This window comes from Diospyros lotus, chromosome 3 (assembly GCF_014633365.1).
Source record: "Diospyros lotus cultivar Yz01 chromosome 3, ASM1463336v1, whole genome shotgun sequence".
Taxonomy (NCBI): domain Eukaryota; kingdom Viridiplantae; phylum Streptophyta; class Magnoliopsida; order Ericales; family Ebenaceae; genus Diospyros; species Diospyros lotus.
Window position 1 is genome coordinate 4,062,021 of NC_068340.1, and position 24,193 is coordinate 4,086,213.

General features: G+C 40.9%; 1 protein-coding gene across 2 annotated transcripts; it reads right to left on the reverse strand.

The window, feature by feature from the left end:
* Window positions 1–1,139: 1,139 nt before the first annotated feature.
* On the reverse strand, window positions 1,140–22,887 carry LOC127797917 (single-stranded DNA-binding protein WHY1, chloroplastic-like). Of its 2 annotated transcripts, XR_008022302.1 has the most exons (8): window positions 22,572–22,887; window positions 22,371–22,471; window positions 21,934–22,026; window positions 21,414–21,508; window positions 3,499–3,572; window positions 3,302–3,390; window positions 2,315–2,511; window positions 1,140–1,507 (listed from the first exon to the last, which is right to left on the reverse strand). XR_008022302.1 is itself a non-coding variant. In XM_052331116.1 (7 exons), exons 1-7 carry the CDS (start codon window positions 22,804–22,806, stop codon window positions 2,410–2,412), a joined length of 789 nt encoding a protein of 262 aa, XP_052187076.1. In that variant the 5' UTR covers window positions 22,807–22,887; the 3' UTR covers window positions 2,196–2,409. The 2 variants fall into 2 exon arrangements, 1 of the variants encoding a protein (XP_052187076.1); XM_052331116.1 differs by lacking the exon at window positions 1,140–1,507 and having other exon boundaries at window positions 2,196–2,511.
* Window positions 22,888–24,193: the final 1,306 nt, after the last annotated feature.

A 24,193-nucleotide genomic window follows, 5' to 3' on the forward strand; every position in this document is an offset into this window, starting at 1 on the left:
TTGGCTTGCCAGGAGGAAAGCACTACACCCGGTTGGCTAGTTTGCCGGGAGGAAAACATTGAACTCGACTGGCTGGCTTGCTGGGAGGAAAGCACTGCTAGCTGGCTTGCCGGGAGGAAAGCACGGCACCCGGCTGGCTAGCTTGCCTAGAGGAAAATATTGAACCCGGCTGGCTAGCTTGCTGGGATGAACAAACACAGTTCGGGAAGTGTGTGTGCAAGGTCCTTCCGGGTGGAAAGTGTGTGAAGTAGGTGTTGCAAACAAGAGTAGGTAGTGAGCAATGAATGAGATGAGGTTTTACTAAATTTGAAAAAAGTCTTCTCTGCCAAATGATCTGGTATTTATAGGCGCAATTGCCGAGAAATTCAGATGGGCTACATGTCGCACTAGAGCGTCAACAAGTGTTGGGCGAGTACGGGCAGAGTTCACCATGTTACTGGGTTCCAGGTGGAAATGCCTCCCACCAGGAAGAAATGTCGCCTGGCCGGATTCTGGGTGGATATGCCTTCCACCTGAAAGAAAGGCTTCGTTGTCGGTTTCCGGGCGGAAGGCGGGTGGAAATGCCTTCCACCTGGAAGAAACATTACAGGTGCCACAACAGAAACATTACAGGACTACAACTATTGTTCATAACTGTGCATTGGATGAGCTCAAGAAGTAATACACAAAAAAAAAAATTACAATAATAATAATTAAAAAACACCAAGTTTACAGAGAAACGAACAGAAAAATCCAATGGGGATGCAAAACAAAAGCAGCGAAGGGCAGAGGGCTGGCCACTACGTGGCAAGGCAGCGCTTGTTACAACTCCCTCAACGCTTCTACTCCGCCATGCCATGTTCAATGCTCAAAATGAAGCATGAGAACAGAAGCCCTTGAGGGAGAGGTAGGAATCACTGCCTTGAAGAAGAAGAAGAAGAAGACGACGACGAAGAAGAAGAATAAGAAGTTTAGGTGCTGCTTTGACTTGATGATCGTTCAGAATGGGGCTCAAATGCATACTTATAATAGTAGAGTTTATGGTGAGTGGGAGTGGGACCCCCTTTTCTATGGATAACCCACCTTTTAATCTAAACAAAAAGCAAAGAAAAAGATTGGTCCCGCCTGGAAGACATTAGTAGCCGGTCAACCATAGTGCATAAGGAATATATATTTATATATATGTAAGTATGTATTGTACACAAGCAGCAGTCGAGGCAGGTAATGGCATCTCAAGCCTATGCTATATATGCATTTAGCCAGCCCCCCTTGCAAGAAGAACAATTCCTGCCTGTTTGTACCAACTTGGAACTGGAATTGGAATTTGGAACTGTATCCCCCTATCCAATCGTAATATTCGCGTTATCTTCATAAATTCAACTCTTGTCGTGGCCTTTGTGGATTGTGGGGGGTTGTTCACGTACAAACTGTAGCTGTTGACGATTCCCTTAAATTACCTACTTTATTTGGATTTGCCGCATCTCACCTCTAACCTTTGTTCCCATGTATCTTGAAATTTTGTAGAGTACTGCAAAATTATATTGGGCACAAATAAATGTTGTTATATTGTCCATAAAACTTGATGATAAACATTACAGCGAATCACGCTTACATATCTTGCTTCTTAAGGTCACTTGTACAAGATCATTTAATTAGAACAAGAACATTGTCCATGCAAGCTAACAAGCTAGAGCTTTGATCAAAAACAAACTCATATCATGTAGTAATATCAAACCTCCAAGAACAAATGAAAAGCAGGACACGCTAAACAGCCAAGAAACCCAGAATAGCTTACGACTGCACTCACATTTTGCAAATGAGAACAAGCTTACAAATGCAGCTGCTTCACATGATATGTTTAGAATCGCTATGAATATGCAAGTACAAAATTTGATCCATACCCATCAAATCATCATCCGTAGATGGGTATTTCATTCTCAACCAGTTTCAGCCATCTTCATCAAATCCGTTCACTCATAGTTTGCCCTATTAGTTACCTTTACAGGAGCCAACTCCATCCATTTCTAGTATCCCGGTGTTTGATGGTGACTTAAGGAGTTAAACAATCCGCAAAACCCACCAGCACCCAGGTAATAACCACACATATTCTCAACTTATACTCGATTCATTCATACTTCTACTCATCAATAGACAAATAATGATCTAAAAGGATGAGATTGGAAAGACAGGCATACAGACATACAAACATAACGGGATGGTAAAAGGTAGAACTCTTTTCATTGCCGCTTCACATTGCTTACACAGAGGGAGAAGAAAAAAACTAACGACCAAAGAACCAAGCTAATATAGCACAAAAGGGCTTAGAGAAAATCACCAGGAATGCCAAGCTAAAATGAAAGGCCAACATAATCAAAAGGGCCAACATCCTCTATGCCAAGCTCCAGTGAACATTACAGCGAATATCCTACTCTACCTGCTCCATTCAAAGTCTGCACCAGACCTGTGATTAATATCTTCTGCCCTTATGGAACCGGCAAAGGTGTGCCAGCCTAATAGATATGGCACAACAAACTGCAGAGAAAAACAAGTGATGAATGGGACAATAGTCTTCTGAATGGATAAATGGAAATCAAACAATGATATATTAGGCAAAAAAATTTCTATATAACACAAGAACATATTTCTTCTGTTGTAATGAACACGTCCAGGAGATGGGCACGGACTGTTCTAAACCCCGTTTCTTTTGAAAACCTCAACTACCTCTTTGTTTGTATGAGCACTGAGGTTCTTTATTAACCAAAAAGTTAATAGCATGGCTAAAATAGCTCACTGCTGAAGTTATTTGAGCACACTTTCTTTACGCATGTGAAATACATGACTAAAAATGAGGGGAGCTAAGGTTTTTTAATGAGCAGGAAAAATGGTAGCAAGACTAAAATCCTCACAACTGATATTATTTGGATATATTTTCTTAAAGTAAATTGAACAGATGCAAATTAACTGATTCCAACAACTTACAATAGAAAAACAAAATTCCGGATATGATAAAAATATGGATGAGCGTAGTACTACAAATTGCTGCAATGAACTAGAGAGACTCCCCTAATTTACACAGAAATGGAAAATTGAGTTTGCACCAAGTAACAGGTCCCTGGCTTAGACGCTTATGGAGATGAACAAGAAACAACATTTTTATATGAAATAATTTTTCTTATACAAAACCTATAATACCTTGTTCTTCCCATGCTACTTAAGTCTCATAATCAGAAAGTTCTACCACATCCAGTATCGTTGCAACCGGCCAAAAATTAAAAATTACAAATAATTATAAAAAGAAAAAGTAGTCAAAGAAGTTTCATACATTGAAGGCTGAGGTTAGAACCGTGTACTCTGCTTTTGTAATCGGGATATAAATGCTGTCGTCCACATTTGTCAGCTTGTTTTGAACACCTTAAATAGATCCCAGAGAAACAAAAAAAAAAGGATCAAATGTTAGAACAGAAGAAAGTACATTCTTTCCAAAATCACTGCCAAACTTTTGAGATAAATGAAGCTTACTGAGATTGAAAAAGTGACCAGAGCCATCGGGAAGAGGTTCTACCTTCAAGACCTTCCTCACTTTACCTTCATCACTACAAAATTAAAAAACAATATATTGACATTACAAGTCCATTACAGTTAACAGAATTGCATGAACAATAGCCTATCTATGGCAACAACAATGACTTCCCAGTAACATCAAAATGCATACTTGTTAGGAAACAAATTGACAGGGCCATATTCTACAATGAGTGTTGAAAATAATGGTTTTGCTAGTCCAACAACAGCTAATGGATAGATGCAACTACAATAATAACAACAATCACAAGCCTTAATCCCACTACGTGGGCCAGCCACATGAATTCTAGACTTCCAACCATCTCCATGGCCCGTTAATAGATCGATGCAACTACAAAGCAAAAAGAGGTATTTAAAGGAATAGAGATGGTAACCTAGCTGAATCTGGGGAGATTCCCAAACCTAAAGGAAAAGGTGAGGCAGCAGGAATTCGCCGGAGTATGAGGGAAAGAAGAGGCTGGCAAGGTTGATGGATGAACAAAAATATTGCTGAAGCTAGAGAAAGAGAGTATGTGAGGTAGCATGGCAATTTTGCAATTAAGAAGGGAAGAGGGAGGCAGCCATGTAATCCCTGAGTTTGTTACAGCATGTGGGTAGTTAATGGCACAATTTCCCAAATTAGTCCATACAGGATGCATAAATAAGAGTCTGAAACTTTGCACTGGGAAAGAAGATTCAATATAAATATTCTCTTCCTCTCATTTATGTTGATTGTTCTCCTTATTTTGCTTGTGGTAATCACTTCCCTGAAGTGAATTCTATCAATTGGTGCTCTCACTGAGAGAAATTACCACCTGCTTCACCATCATTGTATCCACAGTCGAAGGAACCTGTGCAAAGATTGCTGAGTCCAACAAGCAGATGGAGATGATCACTGAGAAGATAAATACCCAATGCGCTGAGATGAGAGCAGGGATCTTAGCCAAGGTCCAGAATCGGCAGGAACAAACTGACCATCACCTAATGTAGCTGCAGATGCAAGTTCAGGACAGGTTTGTGATAGGCCTCCGGTGCAGCCGACCTATTAGAGACGCTTCAAGAACCAAGGGCAGAATAGTAACACAGCTGAGCTTGCATAACAGCCAGCATGTGCACCAAGGGTAGAATAAGAATATAGCTGGCTTGCATAACAACCAGCATGTGCATAACCGGATTCGGCTATAGAGAGCAGGAAAGGGAAAGCAACAACCTATAAATAGGAGGAAAAGGAGAAGAGAGAAATAGGAAGAAATTGAGTATTAAATCAAGGAGAGTTTTGGGCCTCACGAATGCCTTGTTTTCTTTCGTTCAATTTTATTTCATTACACTTGTAGTTTCTGATCCATACTCAATCAGTGTTTCATCTTTATACAATCGGTGATTCAATCAAAATTTCAGTAATCCTACCATTTTTATCAAAGCCCAATGATTCTAATGGTGAATCTAATGGATCGAATCGTGGAATCGGAGGTGAAAATGGAGGGTATGCAAAAAGGAGTCAAAGCCATGAGAGGGGAGGTGCAGACGATGGAGAAGAATGTTGGGATCATGCTGGACCAGTTCACATACATGAGACGTAGATGGGAGGAACAAGAACGGGAGAAGAAGAACAAAGGGAAAGTGATGAAGCGACCTTCAAAATTCACCCAGAATTCCAAGGTGTCACCGGGAATTAGAGTGAGCAGGGAGTTTGAGGATGGATCGAGAGGAAATTGGTGGCTGGAAGCTCGTGGTAGAAGGCTAGAGATGTCAATCTTTGAGGGGTAGAATCCTAATGATTGGATTTTCTAAGCCTAGCGGTATTTTTCCGTAAATCAACTGTCGAAGGAGGAGAAAGTTGAGACGGTTGCTTTGTGTTTCGAAGCCACACGTGATTCCAGTGGGAGACATGACGAAAAGGGGTCCAGAGCTAGGACGAACTCAAACAGGGGATCTGAAGCAAATTTCGCTCCACCCAAGAAGGAATGTTGGAGGAGCGTTTCTTGGCTCTTCAGCAAGAAGAGTCCGTTAGAGATTACCGCCTACTGTTTGAGACATTGGTCGTGCCAATTGCAGAAGTCTCAGATACATTTCTAGAAGGCCATTTCATCAACAGTCTCAAACCTGAGATACGGGCCCAAACCCGAGTACTACAGCCCCGAGGGTTGGAGTAGATCATGACAATGGCCCAACACATTGAAGATAAGAATGCAGCACTCCAAAATTGTTTTGTCTTACCCGGCCCAGCTAAGGGTAAGTATTCCCACTTCTCTTCTTCAAACCCAACCCGACTCTCCACAATTCTGGCTATGAGCCTAAATTTCTCCCCTAGAACCACGTCTCCACCGGGACCCAGGCCTCCGGCCACCAAAGGCATAGGAAATCCACCCTTTAAGTGGCTTAGTGAAGCCAAATGGAGAGCCAAGCGCAAGAAGGGCCTATGTTTTCGCTACAATGAGAGGTATTCTATAGGTCACGAGTGTAAAAACAAAGAACTCCAGGCAATGATGATCTATGATGAAGAGGTAAGAGAAGCGAGGGTTGAGGAGGAAACATTTGAGGCTGAAGAAAGGGAATTGATGCGAGGAGGTGAGGTCATTGAACTCTCAATGAACTCCGTCATTGGATTGACTACGCCACAAACAATGAAGCTTAAAGGGCATATAGAAGGGCATCCAGTAGTGGTTCTTATTGACGGAGGGGCAACACACAATTTCATAGCAACCGAGTTGGTGCAACAATTGGGTTTACCAAGGACGGAAATGGCAGGATATGGGGTGATAATGGGGACAGGAATGGCAGTGCAAGGGGCAGGTATTTGCAAAGGGGTGAAGCTTACCATCCAAAATCTGCAAGTTGTGGAAGAGTTCCTACCACTTGAATTGGGTAGTTCTGATGTAATACTTGGAATGAAGTGGCTAGCAACTGTGGGAAAGATGAATGTAGACTGGAAGACATTAACTATGAAATTTCAAGTGGGAGGGATGGCCATAACATTACAGGAAGACCCCAGCCTAAGCAAGACCTTGGTCTCCTTGAAGGCTATGATGAAGGCCTTTAAGGAAAATAGAGAGGGGATGCTATTGGAATTACTTAGGGACAATGGCTGTAGAATTCAATGAGTTCCAGGTTAAAACTTCGTTGTTCCTTAGGGAGGTGTTGGCTTAATTTGAGGGGGTGTTTGCAAATCCAGAGGGGCTGCCTCCTTCCAAAGAAAGGGACCACGCAATCAACTTGCTACCAGGCACTGCTCCGGTCAATGTTCAACCTTATAGTTACCCTTACCTTCAAAAAAATGGAATTGAGAAAATGGTATGTGAAATGTTAGCAGCAAAGATTACACAACCAAGCTACAGCCCTTTCTCTAGTCCAGTGTTACTCGTTAAGAAGGATGGGGGGTGGCGTTTCTGTGTGGACTATAGGGCTTTGAACAAGGTGACATTCCCCGACAAATTCCCAATTCCAGTAATTGAGGAACTACTAGATGAGTTACATGGGGCCACAGTTTTCTCCAAACTTAATCTAAAATCGGGTTATCATCATATTCGTGTCAAAGTAGAAGATGTCCCAAAAATATCTTTCAGGACGCATGAGGGCCACTACGAATTTCTCGTCATGCCCTTCGGGTTAACGAACACACCAACCACTTTCCAATCACTGATGAATAACATATTCAGAGAGCAATTGAGGCGCTTTGTGTTGGTATTTTTTGATAACATCCTGGTTTTCAGCAAAGATTTTAAGCAACATGCACGACATTTGCGTTGTGTTTTGAAAGTATTGGCAGAAAATCAGTTGTTCGCTAACAAGAAGTGTTTATTTGAGCAGTTGGAAGTTGAATATTTGGGCCACATCATATCCCAGCAAGGTGTATCCACAGATCGCAACAAAGTGCAAGCAATGTTAGATTGGCCAACCCCTACAACGTTAAAGGAGTTGAAAGGGTTTTTAGGGCTTACAGGGTATTATAGAAAATTTGTAAAGGACTATTGTAAATGGGCATGGCCCCTCACGGAGAGACTACGGAAGAATAATTTTTCTTGGGACAATGCAGCAGAGCAAAGCAAGCCTTTCAACATCCTAAGGCTACAATGGTGTCTCTACCAATTTTAGTTTCACCTGACTTTGGCAAGCCATTTCTGGTGGAATCAGATGCGTCGAGGAAATGTATGGGAGCAGTATTAATGCAGGTAGACCTATTGCATATTTTAGCCATGCTTTTAATCGGTTGGGAAGGAGAAAATCTGTTTATGAAAGAGAGCTAATGGCCATTGTATTTGTAGTACAAAAATGGAGACATTACCTTTTGGGTAGGAAATTTGTGGTTCGAACCGATCAAAAGAGTCTCAAATTTCTAATGGAGTAGCGGCTAGTGAGCCCTGAATATCAGAGATGGATGTTGAAATTAATGGGGTTTCAATTTGAGATACAATACTGCCCGGGATTGGAAAATAAAACAGTAGATGGCCTTTCCAGAATCAGCAACTCCGCAACCCTGTTAGCCATAACGGTTCCTATAGTGATCCAACTTGATCAATTGGCCCACGAAGTAGAAACAAATGAAAAGCTGCAACAGGTTGTTAGGGACCTCCAGCGGGACCTTCCCCCGACCCAACTTTCAAATGCAGAACAACCAGCTCGTTTACAGAGGGCGATTACTCTTATCAAAGGGTTCTTCCCTCATTCCTCTACTACTTCATGATGGCCACGATGGGAATGTGGGAGGGCACTCGGGATTTTTGAAAACCTATAAAAGGGTTGCACCTAATGTCTACTGGCCTGGAATGAAACGTGACATCTACCAATATGTGAGTGTAGAAAAAGAAGTATTTTTTGAATATAGGATATTCTTTGTATATCCCTATTTCCTTTTTTGTTATTTTCCTTTTGTATTATTCTCTTCCTCTATAAAGAGAAAAAGGAAATCATTGTATAATTCTAAGAAATAAAGAATTATATTTTCTCAATCTTGTTTAGATGGTATCAGAGCAGGAATTAGGATTAAATCACAGCCGTTTAACTGTGAAACCCTAATTTCCTCCATTCCTCTGCTATACCCTAAAAGTGTCGTCGTCCTTCACTAGCCATCCTCCGGCTGCCGCCGCCCTTACATCGACCGCCGCCTCTGAGATCTGGCCATCCCAACCGCTGCTGCATCTTCAATCGTCGTTGTTCTCTAGTGGGTTCCCACCTCTGGAATGGTCGTGATCTCCTAGCCTCTCACAAAGGTCGGCTTTCATCAATCGCACCTATCGCTGTCCTTGGTTGCGAAGGTCGGCGTTGCATCGCACTCCAGAGCCGCCCCTATCCGTCGTTCGTGCTGCTTCTCCATCACGCATCGGACGTTTGCACCTGTTGCTATCGCGAAGGTCGGCTCTGCATCGCACACCAGAGCCACCCCTATCCTTCGTTCTTGTTGCTTCGTTCGTGCTGTTTGAGCTGCTGTTCGTACTGGACCTTTATTGTTCAGATTGGGCAACTGGGTACCCAGATCCAAGTATGTAAATCCGTGGGTCTCTACTGGGGTGTCCAGATTTGTACAAATCCAGATCCAGCTACTAGTGGGCCCTTGCTTCTGCTGCCCCTGATCCGTTTAGTCAACCATCATGACTGGCTCTACATCTTCAGTCACTCCGACCCAGCAATTGCAGTCTTCTCAAGACCAATTCCGCGTTCCCCGAAACTCCTTCGACTCACATCCGGTACAGATTACGACCATTCGTCTCAATGGTACCAATTTCCTGCGTTGGTCGCAATCTGTTCGTATGTACATTCAAGGTCGGGGAAAGATTGGCTATTTGATTGGCGCCACATTAGCCCTAGACAATAAAGACCCGCTGTATGACATTTGGGATGCCGAGAATTCAATGGTGATGACGTGGCTTGTTAACTCCATGGAGGAAGAGATAAATTCGAACTATATGTGCTTCTCTACAGCAAAAGAACTATGGGATGAAGTCACTGCCATGTATTCCGATTTAGGGAATCAATCCCAAATCTACGAGCTCAACTTGAAACTTGGTGAGATTCGACAAGGTAGTGATACTGTCAACATATATTTTAATTCTTTAAAGCGCATTTGGCAGGACTTGGATCTCTTCAATACATATGAGTAGAAAAACACAGAAGATTGCAAATATTATCAGAAAATGGTTGATGCTAACCGGGTATTTAAGTTTCTCGCTGGACTCAATGTTGAGTATGATGAAGTCCGAGGGAGGATCATCGGTAGAAATCCACTCCTATCTCTTAGTGAAGCCTTCTCTGAAGTTTGGCGTGAAGAAAGCCGCAGACTGGTTATGTTGGGCAAGAAAAAGAGTGGAGAAAGTGGGCTATCTGAAAATATGGCGCTTGTGACTGCTGATGCTAATGCTGGTGAACGGCATATTGCGAGTCAACGAAAGGCGGAAGAAAAACCTCGTGTTTGGTGTGATCATTGCAATAAACCACGCCATACTCGGAAGACCTGTCGGGTGCTTCATGGTAAGCCAGCCAATTGGAAGTCTAGATCGAAGCAATCCCAACCTATTGCTCATGAAGCTAATGCAGGACCATTCAACAAAGAGCAACTTGATCAACTTCTGCGACTATTAAAGCCTAGTCTGTCCCCTGGTGCACCCAATTGTTCTTTGGCCTATTCAAGTAGAAACTCTTTTGCCCTATCTAGCTCTTTTCAATCTGTTCCATGGATCATTGATTCAGAAGCATCTGATCATATGACTGGTTTATCACATCTCAACTCATATATTCCTTATTTTGGTAGTGAAAAAATAAGAATAGCCGATGGTAGTCTTTCACCTATTGCAGGTAAAGGTCTCATTAAACTTTCTGACAATATTGATCTTCAATCAATACTCCATGTTCCTAAACTTGCCTGCAATCTTCTTTTTGTTAGTAAACTCTCCAAAGATTCTAACTATCGTATTATCTTTTTTTATTCCTATTGCATTTTTCAAGCCCAAAACTCGGGGAAGACGATTGGCAGTGTTAGAGAAATAAACGGGCTCTACTATTTGGATGGGGATGTCTTGCGTAATAAAAAAGCTCACGGGCTAAGTGGTATTAGTTCTACTTCTGTTTCTAATCTAATAATGCAATGGCATCTTAGGTTAGGCCATCTCAGTTTTCCTTACTTGAAACACTTATTTCCTACGTTGTTTAAAGGAATGGATCCTTCTATGTTTCAATGCGAGAGTTGTCATTTATCCAAAGATCATCGTGTTAAATTTCTTTCAAAACCCTATTGTCCTTCAAAACCATTCTATTTAATACATGGTGATGTTTGGGGCCCTTCTAAAGTCTCCACTTTCTCTGACAAAAAGTGGTTTGTTACTTTTATTGATGATCATACTCGAGTTTGTTGAGTTTACTTACTTGCAAAGAAATTCGATGTGCCTAGAACTTTCAAGGATTTTTTCCATCTAATTGAAGCTCAATTTAACACAAAAATCTGTATTCTTCGATCTGATAATGGCACTGAATATTTTAATGAATCTTTGGGGATTTTTTTAAAAGAAAAATGAATTTTACATCAATCCACTTGCCGTGAAACTCCCCAACAAAATAGTATTGTTGAACGGAAAAATCGACATATACTCGAGGTTGCCAGGGCCATCATGTTTTCTATGAATGTCCCTAAATACCTCTGGGGTGATGCAATTTTAACCGTTTCCTATCTCATCAATCGTATGCCCACTCGTGTTCTACAGTTTCAAACCCCCTTACACTCTTTAAAACAACTCTTCCCTCTCTGTCGTATATATTCTGAGTTAGCTTTAAAAGTTTTTGGATGCACTTGCTTTGTTTATGTTCCTCAAATATTTCGTTCCAAATTGGATCCCACAGCTAAAAAATATCTTTCTGGGCCATGCACCAAATAAAAAATGGTACAAATGCTTTAATCATGTTACCAAAAAAACTTATATTAGTATGGATGTGTCTTTCCTTGAAACTCAACCCTACTTTCCAAAAAATCATCTTCAGGGGGAGCATATTGAGAAAGAAGATAATTTTTTGAATTCTAATGTTGAGGAGGATAATTACTTAAAACTCTATGATCCTCGTCCTACCATGATTGGTGCTCCCCTCCACTCTGATAAACAACTCAAGGATATAAATGTTCCAAATATTGTGGAACGGGGTGTGTCTGGTTCACAGATGCCTAGCGTGATGGGATTGGAACCAGGGGGAGAATTACCACAAACGGATCAAAATATTCCAAAACCGGAACTTCAATTTTATACTAGAAGACAAATCTGAAGAATACTATCAATCTGAATATTCCTATAACAATTGAACAATCGATGTCTTCGAGTGATGGGCTTTCCGATAGTTCTTCTTCTTCTCATGGTAACTCTAAACTCACTCCTCCAGATTATTCTTCATTTGATTTGTCTGATCTTGATGTCCCTATTGCTACTAGGAAAGGAGTGAGATCTTGTACGAAACACCGAATTGCTAAATACCTGTCATATCAAAAATTGTCCAATCATCATAAGGCCTTTCTTTCAAATATTTCTAACCTGTATGTCTCAAGAACAATTCAGGATGCCTTTGGTGACCCAGATTGGAAGTTAGCAGTCCAGGAGGAAATGAGTGCTCTTAGAAAGAATGGAACTTGGGAGATTGTGAACAAACCAGAAGACAAGACAACAATAGGTTGTAAGTGGGTATTTACTATAAAATGTAAGGCAGATGAGAGCATTGAAAGATACAAAGCAAGGTTGGTTGCTAAGGGTTTCACCCAAACATATGGCATCGACTATTAAGAAACATTTGCTCCAGTAACTAAAATAAACTCCATTCGAGTTCTCTCCCTTGCAGTGAATCTTGATTGGCCACTCCACCAATTTAATGTTAACAATGCCTTCCTAAATGGTGATTTAGAAAAAGAAGTGTTTATGGATCTTCCACCAGGGTTTGAAAAGAGCCTTGGTACAAACAAGGTATGTCGTTTAAAAAAATCATTGTATGGTCTAAAACAGTCTCCGAGAACGTAGTTTAAAAGATTTGGAAAGGCGGTGAAAAGCTATGGTTACATTCAGAGCCAAGTAAACCACACACTATTCTTCAAGCATGCCAACGACGGTAAGAAAGCAATCTTAATTGTCTATGTGGATAATATAATAATGACTGATGATAACAAGGGAGAGATTGAAAAGCTTAAGAGGAGATTAGCTCACGAGTTCGAGATAAGGACTTGGGTCCTCTAAAGTACTTTCTTGGGATGGAATTTGCAAGATCTAAGGAGGGGATCTTTGTCAACCAATGTAAGTATATTCTGAATTTACTCGGTGAAACAGGCATGCTTGGGTGTAAGGTTGCTAAAACTCCCATTGAACCCAACTTAAAACTTCAACCTGTCGAGGCCAGGAATGTAATAGAAAGGGAGAAATATCAAAGACTTGTGGGTAGACTTATCTATTTATCCCATACTCGACCAGACATAACCTTTGTTGTAAGTGTTGTAAGTCAATTTATGCACTCACCTGGTTCACAACATTTTGAAGCTGCCTACAGAATTCTGCGGTACCTAAAGGAAACCCCTAGGAAAGGTCTACTTTTTAGAAAACGTGGACATCTTCGTGTAGAGGCTTATACAGATGTGGACTGGACAGGCAGTATAACTGACCAAAGATCTACATCAGGGTACTGCACTTTTGTGGGAGGCAATCTTGTTACTCGGAGGAGTAAGAAATAAAATGTGGTGGCCAGAAGCAGTGCTAAAACTGAATTTCGTGCGGTTGCTCATGGTATTTGTGAGGTCATGTGGATAAAGAGGCTTCTATCAGACTTGAGAGTCTCCACTTCCCTTCCAGCTAAAGTTTACTGCGATAATAAAGTTGCAATCTCTATTGCTCATAATCCAGTTCTCCATGACAGGACAAAGCATGTAGAGGTGGATAAACACTTTATTAAGGAAAAAATTGATAATGGAGTAATTTGTATGCCCTACATTCCAACAGTTGACCAAGTGGCTGACATTCTTACAAAAGGAGTACATAGAACTCAGTTTGAGAAACTTGTGAGCAAGCTTGCCATGGAAGATATCTTCAAACCAGCTTGAGGGGGAGTATAGAAATAGAAGTATTTTTTGAATATAGGATATTCTTTGTATATCTTAGATTCTATGTATATTCCTATTTCCTTTTTTGTTATTTTCCTTTTGTATTATTCTTTTCCTCTATAAAGAGAAAAGGGAAATCATTGTATAATTCTAAGAAATAGAGAATTATATTTTCTCAATCTTGTTTAGAGTGAGTAATTGTGGTGTTTGTTAACAAAACAAGTACTTGACCCTAACTCCAGGAGGAATTTTACAGCCCCTTCCTATCCCAAATCAAATTTGGGATGACATTGCCATGGATTTCATCGAAGGCTTACCAAGGTCAGGCAATATAGACTCAATCTTGGTGGTGGTGGATAGACTCGGTAAATATGGATATTTTATTCGGCTTAAACATCCTTTATAAGCAGGAGGGGTGGTAGGGTTTTTATCAAAGAAGTTGTGAGGCTTCACGGCATGCCTCGCTCCATTGTCTCGGATAGAGACAAGATCTTCATGAGCAGATTTTGGGAGGAAATGTTTTGCCTCCAAGGCAAGAGACTCAACCACAGCACTGCGTACCACCCGCAAACGGATGGCCAAACAGAGGTTCTTAATAGAACCTTGGAAACATACCTACGTTGTTTTGCTTCCTCCAAACCTAAAGCATGGTATATGCGACTGCCTTGGGCTAAATTGTGGTACAACACTTCATACCACACAACTTCGAGGCTAACTCCATTCCAAGCAATATATGGGAAAGAACCACTAGTGTTATTGAGGTTTGAAAGGGGATCTACTCCTGTTTCTGCAATTGAACAATAGTTAATTTAAAGAGATCAAATCCTGGAAGAACTTAAAACACAACTACTAAGGGCCCAAGCGATCATAAAGAAGGGGGCAAACATGAAAAGAAGAGATATGGAGTTCGAGGTTGGGGACTTAGTCTATTTGAAGTTAAGGGCTTATCGCAAAAAGACATTGGCTTCTCGTTCGAACGAGAAATTGTCTCCTAGTCTCCTAGATTCTACGAACCATTTGCAATTGAACAGAGGAGCCCTACAGCATTGCAATATCCACCCTCGTTTTCCATGTGTCGCAGCCACGTGAGGCAAGAGGGGCATTGAAAGTCAGTGTGGAAATTCCCAGCCAACTTAGTGCAGACCTGGTGATGCTAGTTCAACCAGAGGCAATGTTGGGTGTTCACCCAAGAACGAGTAATAACCTGCAAGGTTTGGATGTTTTAATTCAATAGAGTGGGTTACCACGGTTGGAAGCGACTTAGGAGCCCTATAGCATGGTAATACCCCAAGAGCCCAAGGTTAGATCTAAGAAGAGACTCTAGAGAAGCTAGAGTATATATCGAGGATAGTAAGGAAGGAAACAACACCAGTTGAATATTTTTTGGGCTAAATGTAGATAAAGAACTCCCAGATTAAGCGTGTTTGAACTAGGGTAGCTCAAGGATGGGTGACTCCTGGAAAGTTCAAGTAGGCCCATCAGGGTAAATTGATTTGGTCCTTCTTATCGCTCAATGCTTGATGTTATAGGTGGTATCAGAGCTAACCCTTGGAAAAGGCGATTCGATAAGGGCAAGGAGTGGCGCCAGGGTGTGAGAGCCTGAACAAGGAGCGGCTCCTGGCAGACTTCTAGGATGGCAACCCCAAAAGGAGAGAAGATCTGGGATCATTTGTAAGGTCATATGACAAAGACGTCATGTGCTCAAGGGGGGAGAATGTAATACCCCGAGAGCCTAAGATCTGGTCTAAGAAGGGACTCTAGAGAAGCTAGTATATATATCGAGGATAGTAAAGAATGAAACAACACCAATTGGATACCTTTTGGACTGAATGTGGATAAAGAACTCTCGGATTAAGCTAAGCGTGTTTGAGCTATGGTAGCTCAAGGATAAGTGACCCCTGGGAAGTTCACGTAAGCCCATCAGGTAAGTTGATTTGATCCTTCCTATTGCTCAATGCGGGATGTTATATGATTAAACAGCAATTCCCCACTTTTCACCATGAGGATAAGGTGAAAGTTGGGGAGGGGAGTAATGATAGGCCTCCGATGCAACGGACCTATCAGAAAGCTTCAAGAACCAAGGGCAAAATAGTAACACAGCTGAGTTTGCATAACATCCAGCATGTGCACCAAGGGTAGAATAGGAATATAGCTGGCTTGCATAACAACCAGCATGTGCATAACCGGATTTGGTTATAGAGGGCAGGAAAGGGAAAGCAACAACCTATAAACAGGAGGAAAAGGAGAAGAGAGAAATAGGCAGAAACTAAGTATTAAATCAAGGAGAGTTTTGGGCCTTTCAAACACCCTGTTTTCTTTCGTTCAATTTTATTTCATTACACATGTAGTTTATGATCCATACTCAATCAATGTTTCATCTTTATACAATTGGTGATTCAATCAAAATTTTGGTAATCCTACCAACCAATTTGCTCTCCTCTTTGCCCAATTCACTCAATCCCACTCAAATTCACCACAAACTCCTCCAAAGAGGCCTAATCTGAATCATGTCAATTCTGATAGAAAAATGCTATTGGTACACCTTTGTGTACACCTTGAGCTACATAAAGATGTACCAATGACAAAAAAGCCCCCCATGAGGCGCATAGAAGCGCATGTGAGGCGCAAGGTATTTTGGTCATAATACCCCCTTATGTAGCCCAAGATGTACAAAATGGATGTACATCTAGCATGATTCATTTTGATAATGGCGATCATTCTCCAGCAAGCGGAAGTAATGATCTGCATCAGATACCGCCATTAAACTCTGTGAGTCCCCAACAATAAGACTGATTCAGAATCTGGGTCAAGCAGTAATTCCTCACCTAGGACTCACTAGAACAATTAGCATGGATGTCCCATGGTTTGATGGACAAGATCCAACCAATTGACTATTTAGATTAAGAAGATTTTCACCTACTATGCCATTCCAAAGAATAAGAAGTTGGATCTCATTTCATTCCACCCAGATGGTCCAGCTGCTGGCTGGTATCAGTGGATGCAACTGAGTGACCAATTGGCTGACCGGGAGAAATTTGAAGTTGTTGTTCTACACAGATCCTGGCCATATGAACATGAAGATCTGAGAGGGCAGCTGGCCAAGCCAGTGCAGACTCAGTAGGTAATGGAATATCAGGCACAATTTGAAGCTTTATCAGCTAAGGTAACTGGTCTTCCTCATGATTTTTTACAGAGTTGTTTTATTCTTGGGTTGAGGCCTGAGACACAAGTAGAGGTTGTAGCTAATAGACTAACCACTCTCCCAAGCATTTGGTCTAAGTTGCATGAGGCTAAACTAAAGGTCCTTAAGAGCCTGAACCGTTGCTCAAATTCACACCCCAGCTCATCTATATTAGGACCACCCTCCCAAAACAAGCACAACTTATCTGGGGTTGTCTCTAAACAAACCAGTAGCCATCCACTGCCAATTAAGAGGTTGACTGCAGCTGAGATGAAGGTAAAAAAAGAGAAAAGGGGCTTCACTACAGTTGCGATGAAAAATTCACACCAGGACACAATGCAAAAGTAGATTCCTATTTCTCATGGGGGAGGAACTAGAGGAGGAAGAGGAGAATGAGGAAACTGATATAGAACTGCTGGGGTTAAATAACAACTTGGACCAAGATCAGGCCCTTGAAATCAAATATCAAGCCCTGGAGGGGCAAACTAGTCCTAAGACTATCAAATTGACATGATCTGTACAGCAACAAACCAATCAAATTCTGATGGATAGTGGAAGTACCCACAATTTCCTACAGTACCAATGCTCTCACATTGGGGCTCACTGTTGTGAGATGTTAGACTTTCAAGGTTTTCATTGGTAATGGAGACTATTTGACCTGTCATATAAATGCACACAAGTACTGCTACACATACAGCAAGTGGAGTTTCTTGAATTCTTTGTGCTGCCAGTGAGGGGAGCAGATGTCATATTGGGTATTTAGTGGCTGGAACTACTGGGAGACTCAAAACTACCAAATTCCAGCAGAACAACTCAGATGCACAGCTCCATGGAGAGACAAGCATCACCAAGACACCCTTGGAACCCAGACAATTGCAAGAACTTGACAGGAAAGGAAAAATTTCTGAATTCTACCACCTTAAGGTGGAAGAAGCTGAACCTACAGGGGAGTTCCCAATCTTGGAGGGTGAAGAGTTGCAACAGCTCAATGCAAAATTTGAAGAGATGTTTAAGGAGCCCGAGGGGCGGCCACCACTCAGGAGGATCAACCACACTATTCCTCTTGAACCAATGACCAAACCAGTAAATGTAAAACCCTACAGATATCCTATTTCCAAAAGGCAGAGATTGAAAGGCAAGTCCAGAAAATGCAGGACAAAGGGATCATTCATCCTAACACAAGCCCCTTCTCATCATCTGTGCTGCTTGTCAGAAAGAAGGATGGTACCTGGCTGTTTGGATTACAGGGCTTTAAATGCAGCGGCACAAAAGAATAAATTTCCCATTCCCACTATTGAGGAGTTGTTGGATGGATGAGTTACATGGGGAAACTGTTTTCTCGAAATTAGATCTCAGAGTTGGCTATCACCAAATTAGAGTGACAAAAGGAGATACTGGAAAAACTGCTTTACGAACTCACCAGGGGCACTATGAGTTCTTGGTAATGCCTTTTGGGCTCACCAATGCACCATCCACCTTTCAGGCCCTTATGAACGAGATCTGCAAGCCTACTTGAGGAGGCTTGTGGCTGTTTTCTCTAATGATCTACTCATCTACAGCTGCACTCTTGAGGAGCATTACCAGCACTTGGCCCTATGTTATGTTAAGCAAATGTGTTTTCTATCAAAGAAATATTGAATACCTAGGCAGCTAGGCCATATAGTGTATAAGAAGGGAGAGGAGGGTGATCCTGGAAAGATTGAAGCAATGCAAAAATGGCCTACTCCCAGAAACTTGAAGCAACTGAGGGGATTCCTAGGCCTCACAGGGTATTACAGAAAATTTATCAAGGGTTATGCCACCCTTGCAGCTCCTCTTACCGATCTATTTAAAAACAAAACAAAAAAAAAGAGAATGGAAATGGGATATGAAAGCAAATCAGGCATTTCACACATTAAAGGGGTGTGTGTGTGTGTGTCACAAGCCCCCCGTGTGCTAGGTCTCCCTAATTTCAGCAAGCCCTTTGTTTTGGAGACATATGCCTCAAATGTGGGGATAGGAGTTGTGCTAGTACAGGAACAGCATTCTTTAGCTTACTTCAGTAAAAAAACCACCTCCATGACTGTTGTTGGCCTCTACCTATTATGTGAAAGAGTTATATGCCATTGTGCAGGCAGTGCGCAAGGGGACACAATACTTACTAGACAACTCTTTTACAATATGTACAGACCTCAAAAGCCTCAAGGAGCTGATGCAACAAGTGATACAGACTCCTGAACAACATGTAGCAAGCTTTGTGGCTATGATTACAATATTGTGTACAAATTTGGAAGAACTAAATTAGTTGTTGATGCCTTGTCTAGGAAGGAGATTCCGGAGCAAAATGAGGAAGGTACTATGGCCACTCAAACCCTGATGATGGCTATTACCAGACCTGTCAGTGATTTGTTATCACAGCTACAGGAAGAAAATAAGGCCAACCAGGAGCTCTTGGCAATACATAGCAGATTGCAGCAAGGAGAATTACCTTCAGAGCATTATCAGGTCAATGGAAGGTGGTTGTGCTATAAGGGAAGAAGAGTATTGAGTTCCCCCATTCCAATAAGGAAGGCATTCTGCAAGAATTCCATGAGTCTCCCTTAGGAGGTCATGCAGGAGTCACTAGAACTCTCAAACAAGCGGCAGCTGCCTTCTATTGGCCCAATCCGAAAGGAGACATACGGGGTTATGTCAAGGAGTGTACTATTTGCCAACAGATGAAGTATCCAACTGATACAACAGGAGGTCTCCTGCACCCACTGCCAGTTCCAAAACAAGTTTTTGAAGATCTTAGCATGGATCACATTGTTGGTCTACCAAAGGCTCAAGGGTGTTGCACCATCCTAGTGGTAGAGGACACTGGACAAGTTGACAAAATTTGCCCATTTTGGCCCTTTACACCAACACTAAACCGCTCTACAATATAGTTCAGCTTATCACCCACAGTTGGATGGGTGAACTGAGCTGGTCAACAGGATACAAGAGACTTATCTAAGGTCCTGTGTTCAGGTTATACCTGGAGAATGGGCGCAGTTACTACCATGGTATGAGTTATGGTATAATACCTCATACCATTCCTCCATTACGATGACCCCCTTCCAAGCTCTATTTGGAAGGGAACTGCCCAAGGTGCCTGATTATTTGGGGAATGAAATGTAGTGGAAGCGGCAGAGCAGTTGCTGATTCAGAGGACAGACCTATTGAAGGTATTAAAGAGCAACCTTCTTAAGGCACAGCAGCAGATGAAATCTCAGGCATGATAAACACAAGCAGGACATTCAATTGGAATGGGTTGAGCTGCAACCTTACAGGCAGCACTTTTTGTCTCATGGGGGACATCATAAACTCAGTCCCTGTTAATATGGACCCTATCATGTGCTACATAACATTGGGGTTGTAGCATACAAACTCCTACCGCCTGGCTCAAGAATCCATCCAGTTGTCCACCTCTCTATCGAAACCCTTCAGGGGGTCCCAACAGCCTACTGAGATCACTCCCATACCTGAAGGCTGAAGCAAATAATGGCAATGAACCAGAGATACTGCCCTTAGCAATCCTCAATACTCCGAGTTATTTGCCATAAAGGCAACGACAGAAGACAAATAATGGTAAAGTGGGAAGGATTGCCACTAGAAGAAGCTACCTAGGAAGATTATCAACAGTTTCAAGCCCTCCATCCCAACTTGAAACTTGAGGTCAAGTTTATTTCTGAAGGGAAAGGTGATGATAGTAACCTAGCAGAATCTAGGGAGATTCCCAAACCTAAAAGAAAAGGTGAGGCAGCAGGAATTCGCAGGAGTAAGAGGGAAAGAAGAGGCCAACAAAGTTGATGGATGAAACGAAAATATTGGCAAAGCCAGAGAAAGAGAGTATGTGAGGTAGCATGGCAATTTTGCAATTAAGAAGGAAAGAAAAGGGCAGCCATGTAGTCCCCAAGTTTGTTACAGCATGTTGGTAGTTAGTAGCAGAATTTCCCAAATCAGCCCCTACAAGATGTATAAATAAGAGTCCACAAGATTGAATATAACCATTCACTTCCTCTCATTTCTCTCAATTCTTCTCCTTATTTGCCCTAGGTTGATCACTTCCCTAAAGTGAATTCTATCAAACAGCCTCCAACAATATTTTACCACAAACATGATAATGTTCAATTGTACTTAATGGAGGCAGTTATTATGTGTATAGGGTCTACCAAAAGCCAGGGGGGAAAAAGGTAATACCAGTTCCACTGAAATAAAATCTAATAATTCAAATCACCAAAATATATGAAAATATAAATTACTTAAGAGTCCAGATTTGGAAGCCTTTGAGGAAATCAGTATGAAAACTGACACACTATATCTGCTACAAACAAGAGATTAAGCTAATAGCCTAATATAGAAGCAAAATCGCAATACTTCAGCATCTAATATATATTCCCATTTAACAGATAAACCCTTCCTGCAGTATTCCAATTGTACCTCGACTTGTAATTAACAAGTTGAAAAAATATAAGCATTTCACTTTTGTATTCTAATCAGCAGTAATGGCACATGCAAAGTTAATAAGTTGGGTAAGAATATGACAGACAAGTAATATGATTACCTTACTAAAAAATCAGAAGTCCATGACAAGTTTGAAACGAGTAATAGGTTTTCACCATGCAAACTTTAACCAAGAAAAATAGTTACCTTTTTCCTTTGAAAGGATCATGAAAGAAGTCACATGACTCACGTGCTCCAAGGCTAATTAGAGTTCCGATTTCAGTAACTGACAAAGAGAATACCTGAACAATACAAAGGAAACATCTTTAAGCGTGAAAATACATTCTAAAGATTAGAACATAAGCTGCATTGCAGATTCATTAATCTGATCTTTAGATTCCTCCAAGAAGTGACATGTAATGACTTTAAACACCATTACAAAATAAATGTTTTTGTTTTTGCATACCCTCCCCAGAAGCCCTTCAGAAAGACAAGATAAAACAATTCATTTGAGTTACATGCCAACTTAATTCAACTTCTTGGGACAATGGCTCAAAAGATACTTGAAGCCTTCAGATTCCAAACAGAGTGAGTGGTGAAACCTAAGGTTTCAAAGTACTTAAATGCCAAACAAATGAACAATGTTAAACCACATGCTTTATTGCTTAGATAATGTCTCCTCGTCATGTATACAAAGTGCATGAAAGAATATTGAAGCAGAGGTTACCTGCTTCCTGCTCCAATCATATTGACGAATACCAGCTGCAGGAGCAAACTGAAGCAACACGTAACCTTCCCGGGCCAGCTTGAACGCTCCAGACTGTTGATAAACCCAGCCATCATGAGCACGAGAGAAGCAACAAAAAATCAAGTCGCCATACAGTTTTGCAACACAAATTCTAGGCTTGGAACTAGGATTTCCGGAGAAGGGAAGATAAAATTGCTCAAGCTAACAAAAATCATTTATTTTCTTCTCAGTTTCTAGTAGTAAAAAATATACATACATATATATATATAGATGAACAAAGCTCCAATAACAGATATCATTTATCCTTATCGTTTCCTTCCCTTTTATTTTCCCTCTGCAAATTCAAGTTCCAAACAGAGAGTTAACAATCAGCATACGAATCCAGAACCGTGTCCAAACCTCAACGCGAAACGTACCTCTAAAGGCACGAACTCAGGCGGCCGAGGCTCCACCGTGAGAGCGGCCTTTCCTTTGTAAATCGAGTGACCCACGAAAACCCTAGGCGGCACACCCCCACCTGCACAGAGAGCGAACAGAAAACAAGTTAAGCCCAGCTCAGCCCCTTGTTTGGAACACGGGAAAATTAACAGAAATGAAAATAAATCCTCGAGAATTACCCGAAGAGAAAGAAGCAGACCTCTGCTGTTCTGGCGTTTGAGGTTGGGATTCGAAATGGTCGTAGTGGCGGCATTTCAAGGAGAGGCTTTGGGTTCGGGTTCTGGGCCTATAAGGGTTTAAGCGAGTGGCGGTCAAGGAGGTGCCGGAGGAGAGAGAGTGGGTGATGGAGCAGGGTTTTGGGTTTTGGATGGCCAGGCCTGAAGACGGAGGAGGAGGTAGAGAGAGGTTCAGCATTCTCTTCAATGATTTTCCAAACGAAGATCAGACTGTCTGAGAGCGGCCAATTTTTGGAACTCAAAAGCTTTCGCTCGCCCAAGGGCCTTCTCATTTTCGATTGTCATTTAAATTCAAATGAAATTAAATTTAATGATTTTTGGGTTTCATGTGCTCATTCGACAAACACCCTGAATTTCTATTTAATGTTAGATATGTTAAAGAGGGGTTTAGTAACTTTAAATCTGTTTCAATTCAACTCCATTGGTATTAGTTTAGAGCCTAAAGTCAATTTAAATTTTTTTAGGTATTTTATACTAATTTATTTTAGACAATTTAATTAATTAAATCAAAATACCCAATTAAATCAAAATCAAAACATGAAAATTAAAAAAATATATATAGTCGAAATTTGTTGCTAGTGATATTTCCAATCAATCATTCACAACCCTCCCATTGACAATGGGTTTTAGAATGAAGCAATCTGGATAAATGTAAAATTTATTGATAATAAATTTTGAAACTCAATATGAAATAATGAAATGAAAGGAAACGAGAAGAAAACAAAATGGTGAAAATGAAGAACAATAAGAGGAATCAAATAAAATGAAGACAAACGAGTGAGAAAGACAAATAAGATGAAGAAAATAAAAGGAAGAAGAAAAAGGGAGAAAAATCTCATTGATTGCTTTGTTATTATACCGAAACAAATTTTTCTTCATCCTTTTGTTTTGTTGTTTAAAAACTCATTAGTAACGAATTTTAAAACTTGTTGCTATATGGGTTTTACAACTTGTCATCGAATAATTTAAAAAAAAAAACTTTATCAATAAATTTTGTGATGCGTGCAACAATTATGCAACCCAACAAGACTTTGTCAAATCTGTTTAGGTATTTTAATGGGTTATATATTCTAATCTTTTCTATCTCCATGAAGTCATATGCAGATCTATATAAAATATATTTTGAATTTAAATAAATTGGGTTAGGTAATAAGAATTATCTTATTCCCTCTATTTGTCTTATTTTCTCTATGAATTATGTGCTTATAAATTCTAAACTAAAATTCTCTCATTATTTGGTATCAAAGCATGATTCAAACTATGTCCACTTGTGACAAATCAATGCTAAATTTCATAATGAAGTTTATGAAATATTGGCCTGATGTGAGTCAAGTATCGACCGCATTCATGTTATTTTGCAAACGGTGTTAATCAAGCTTAAAGCTTTCCAACACTCATCAAGCCCAATCACTTGTCAATTCGAAACCAACTTCTTTGCAGCTGAAGGTTCTCAACCAAACAACAACCGTGACTGCCCCCATCAACACCTCAAATTGTTATTCTCAAAATTTAACGGTGAATACTCAACTGATGGGGTTTATAAGGCAAAGCAATATTTTGATTTC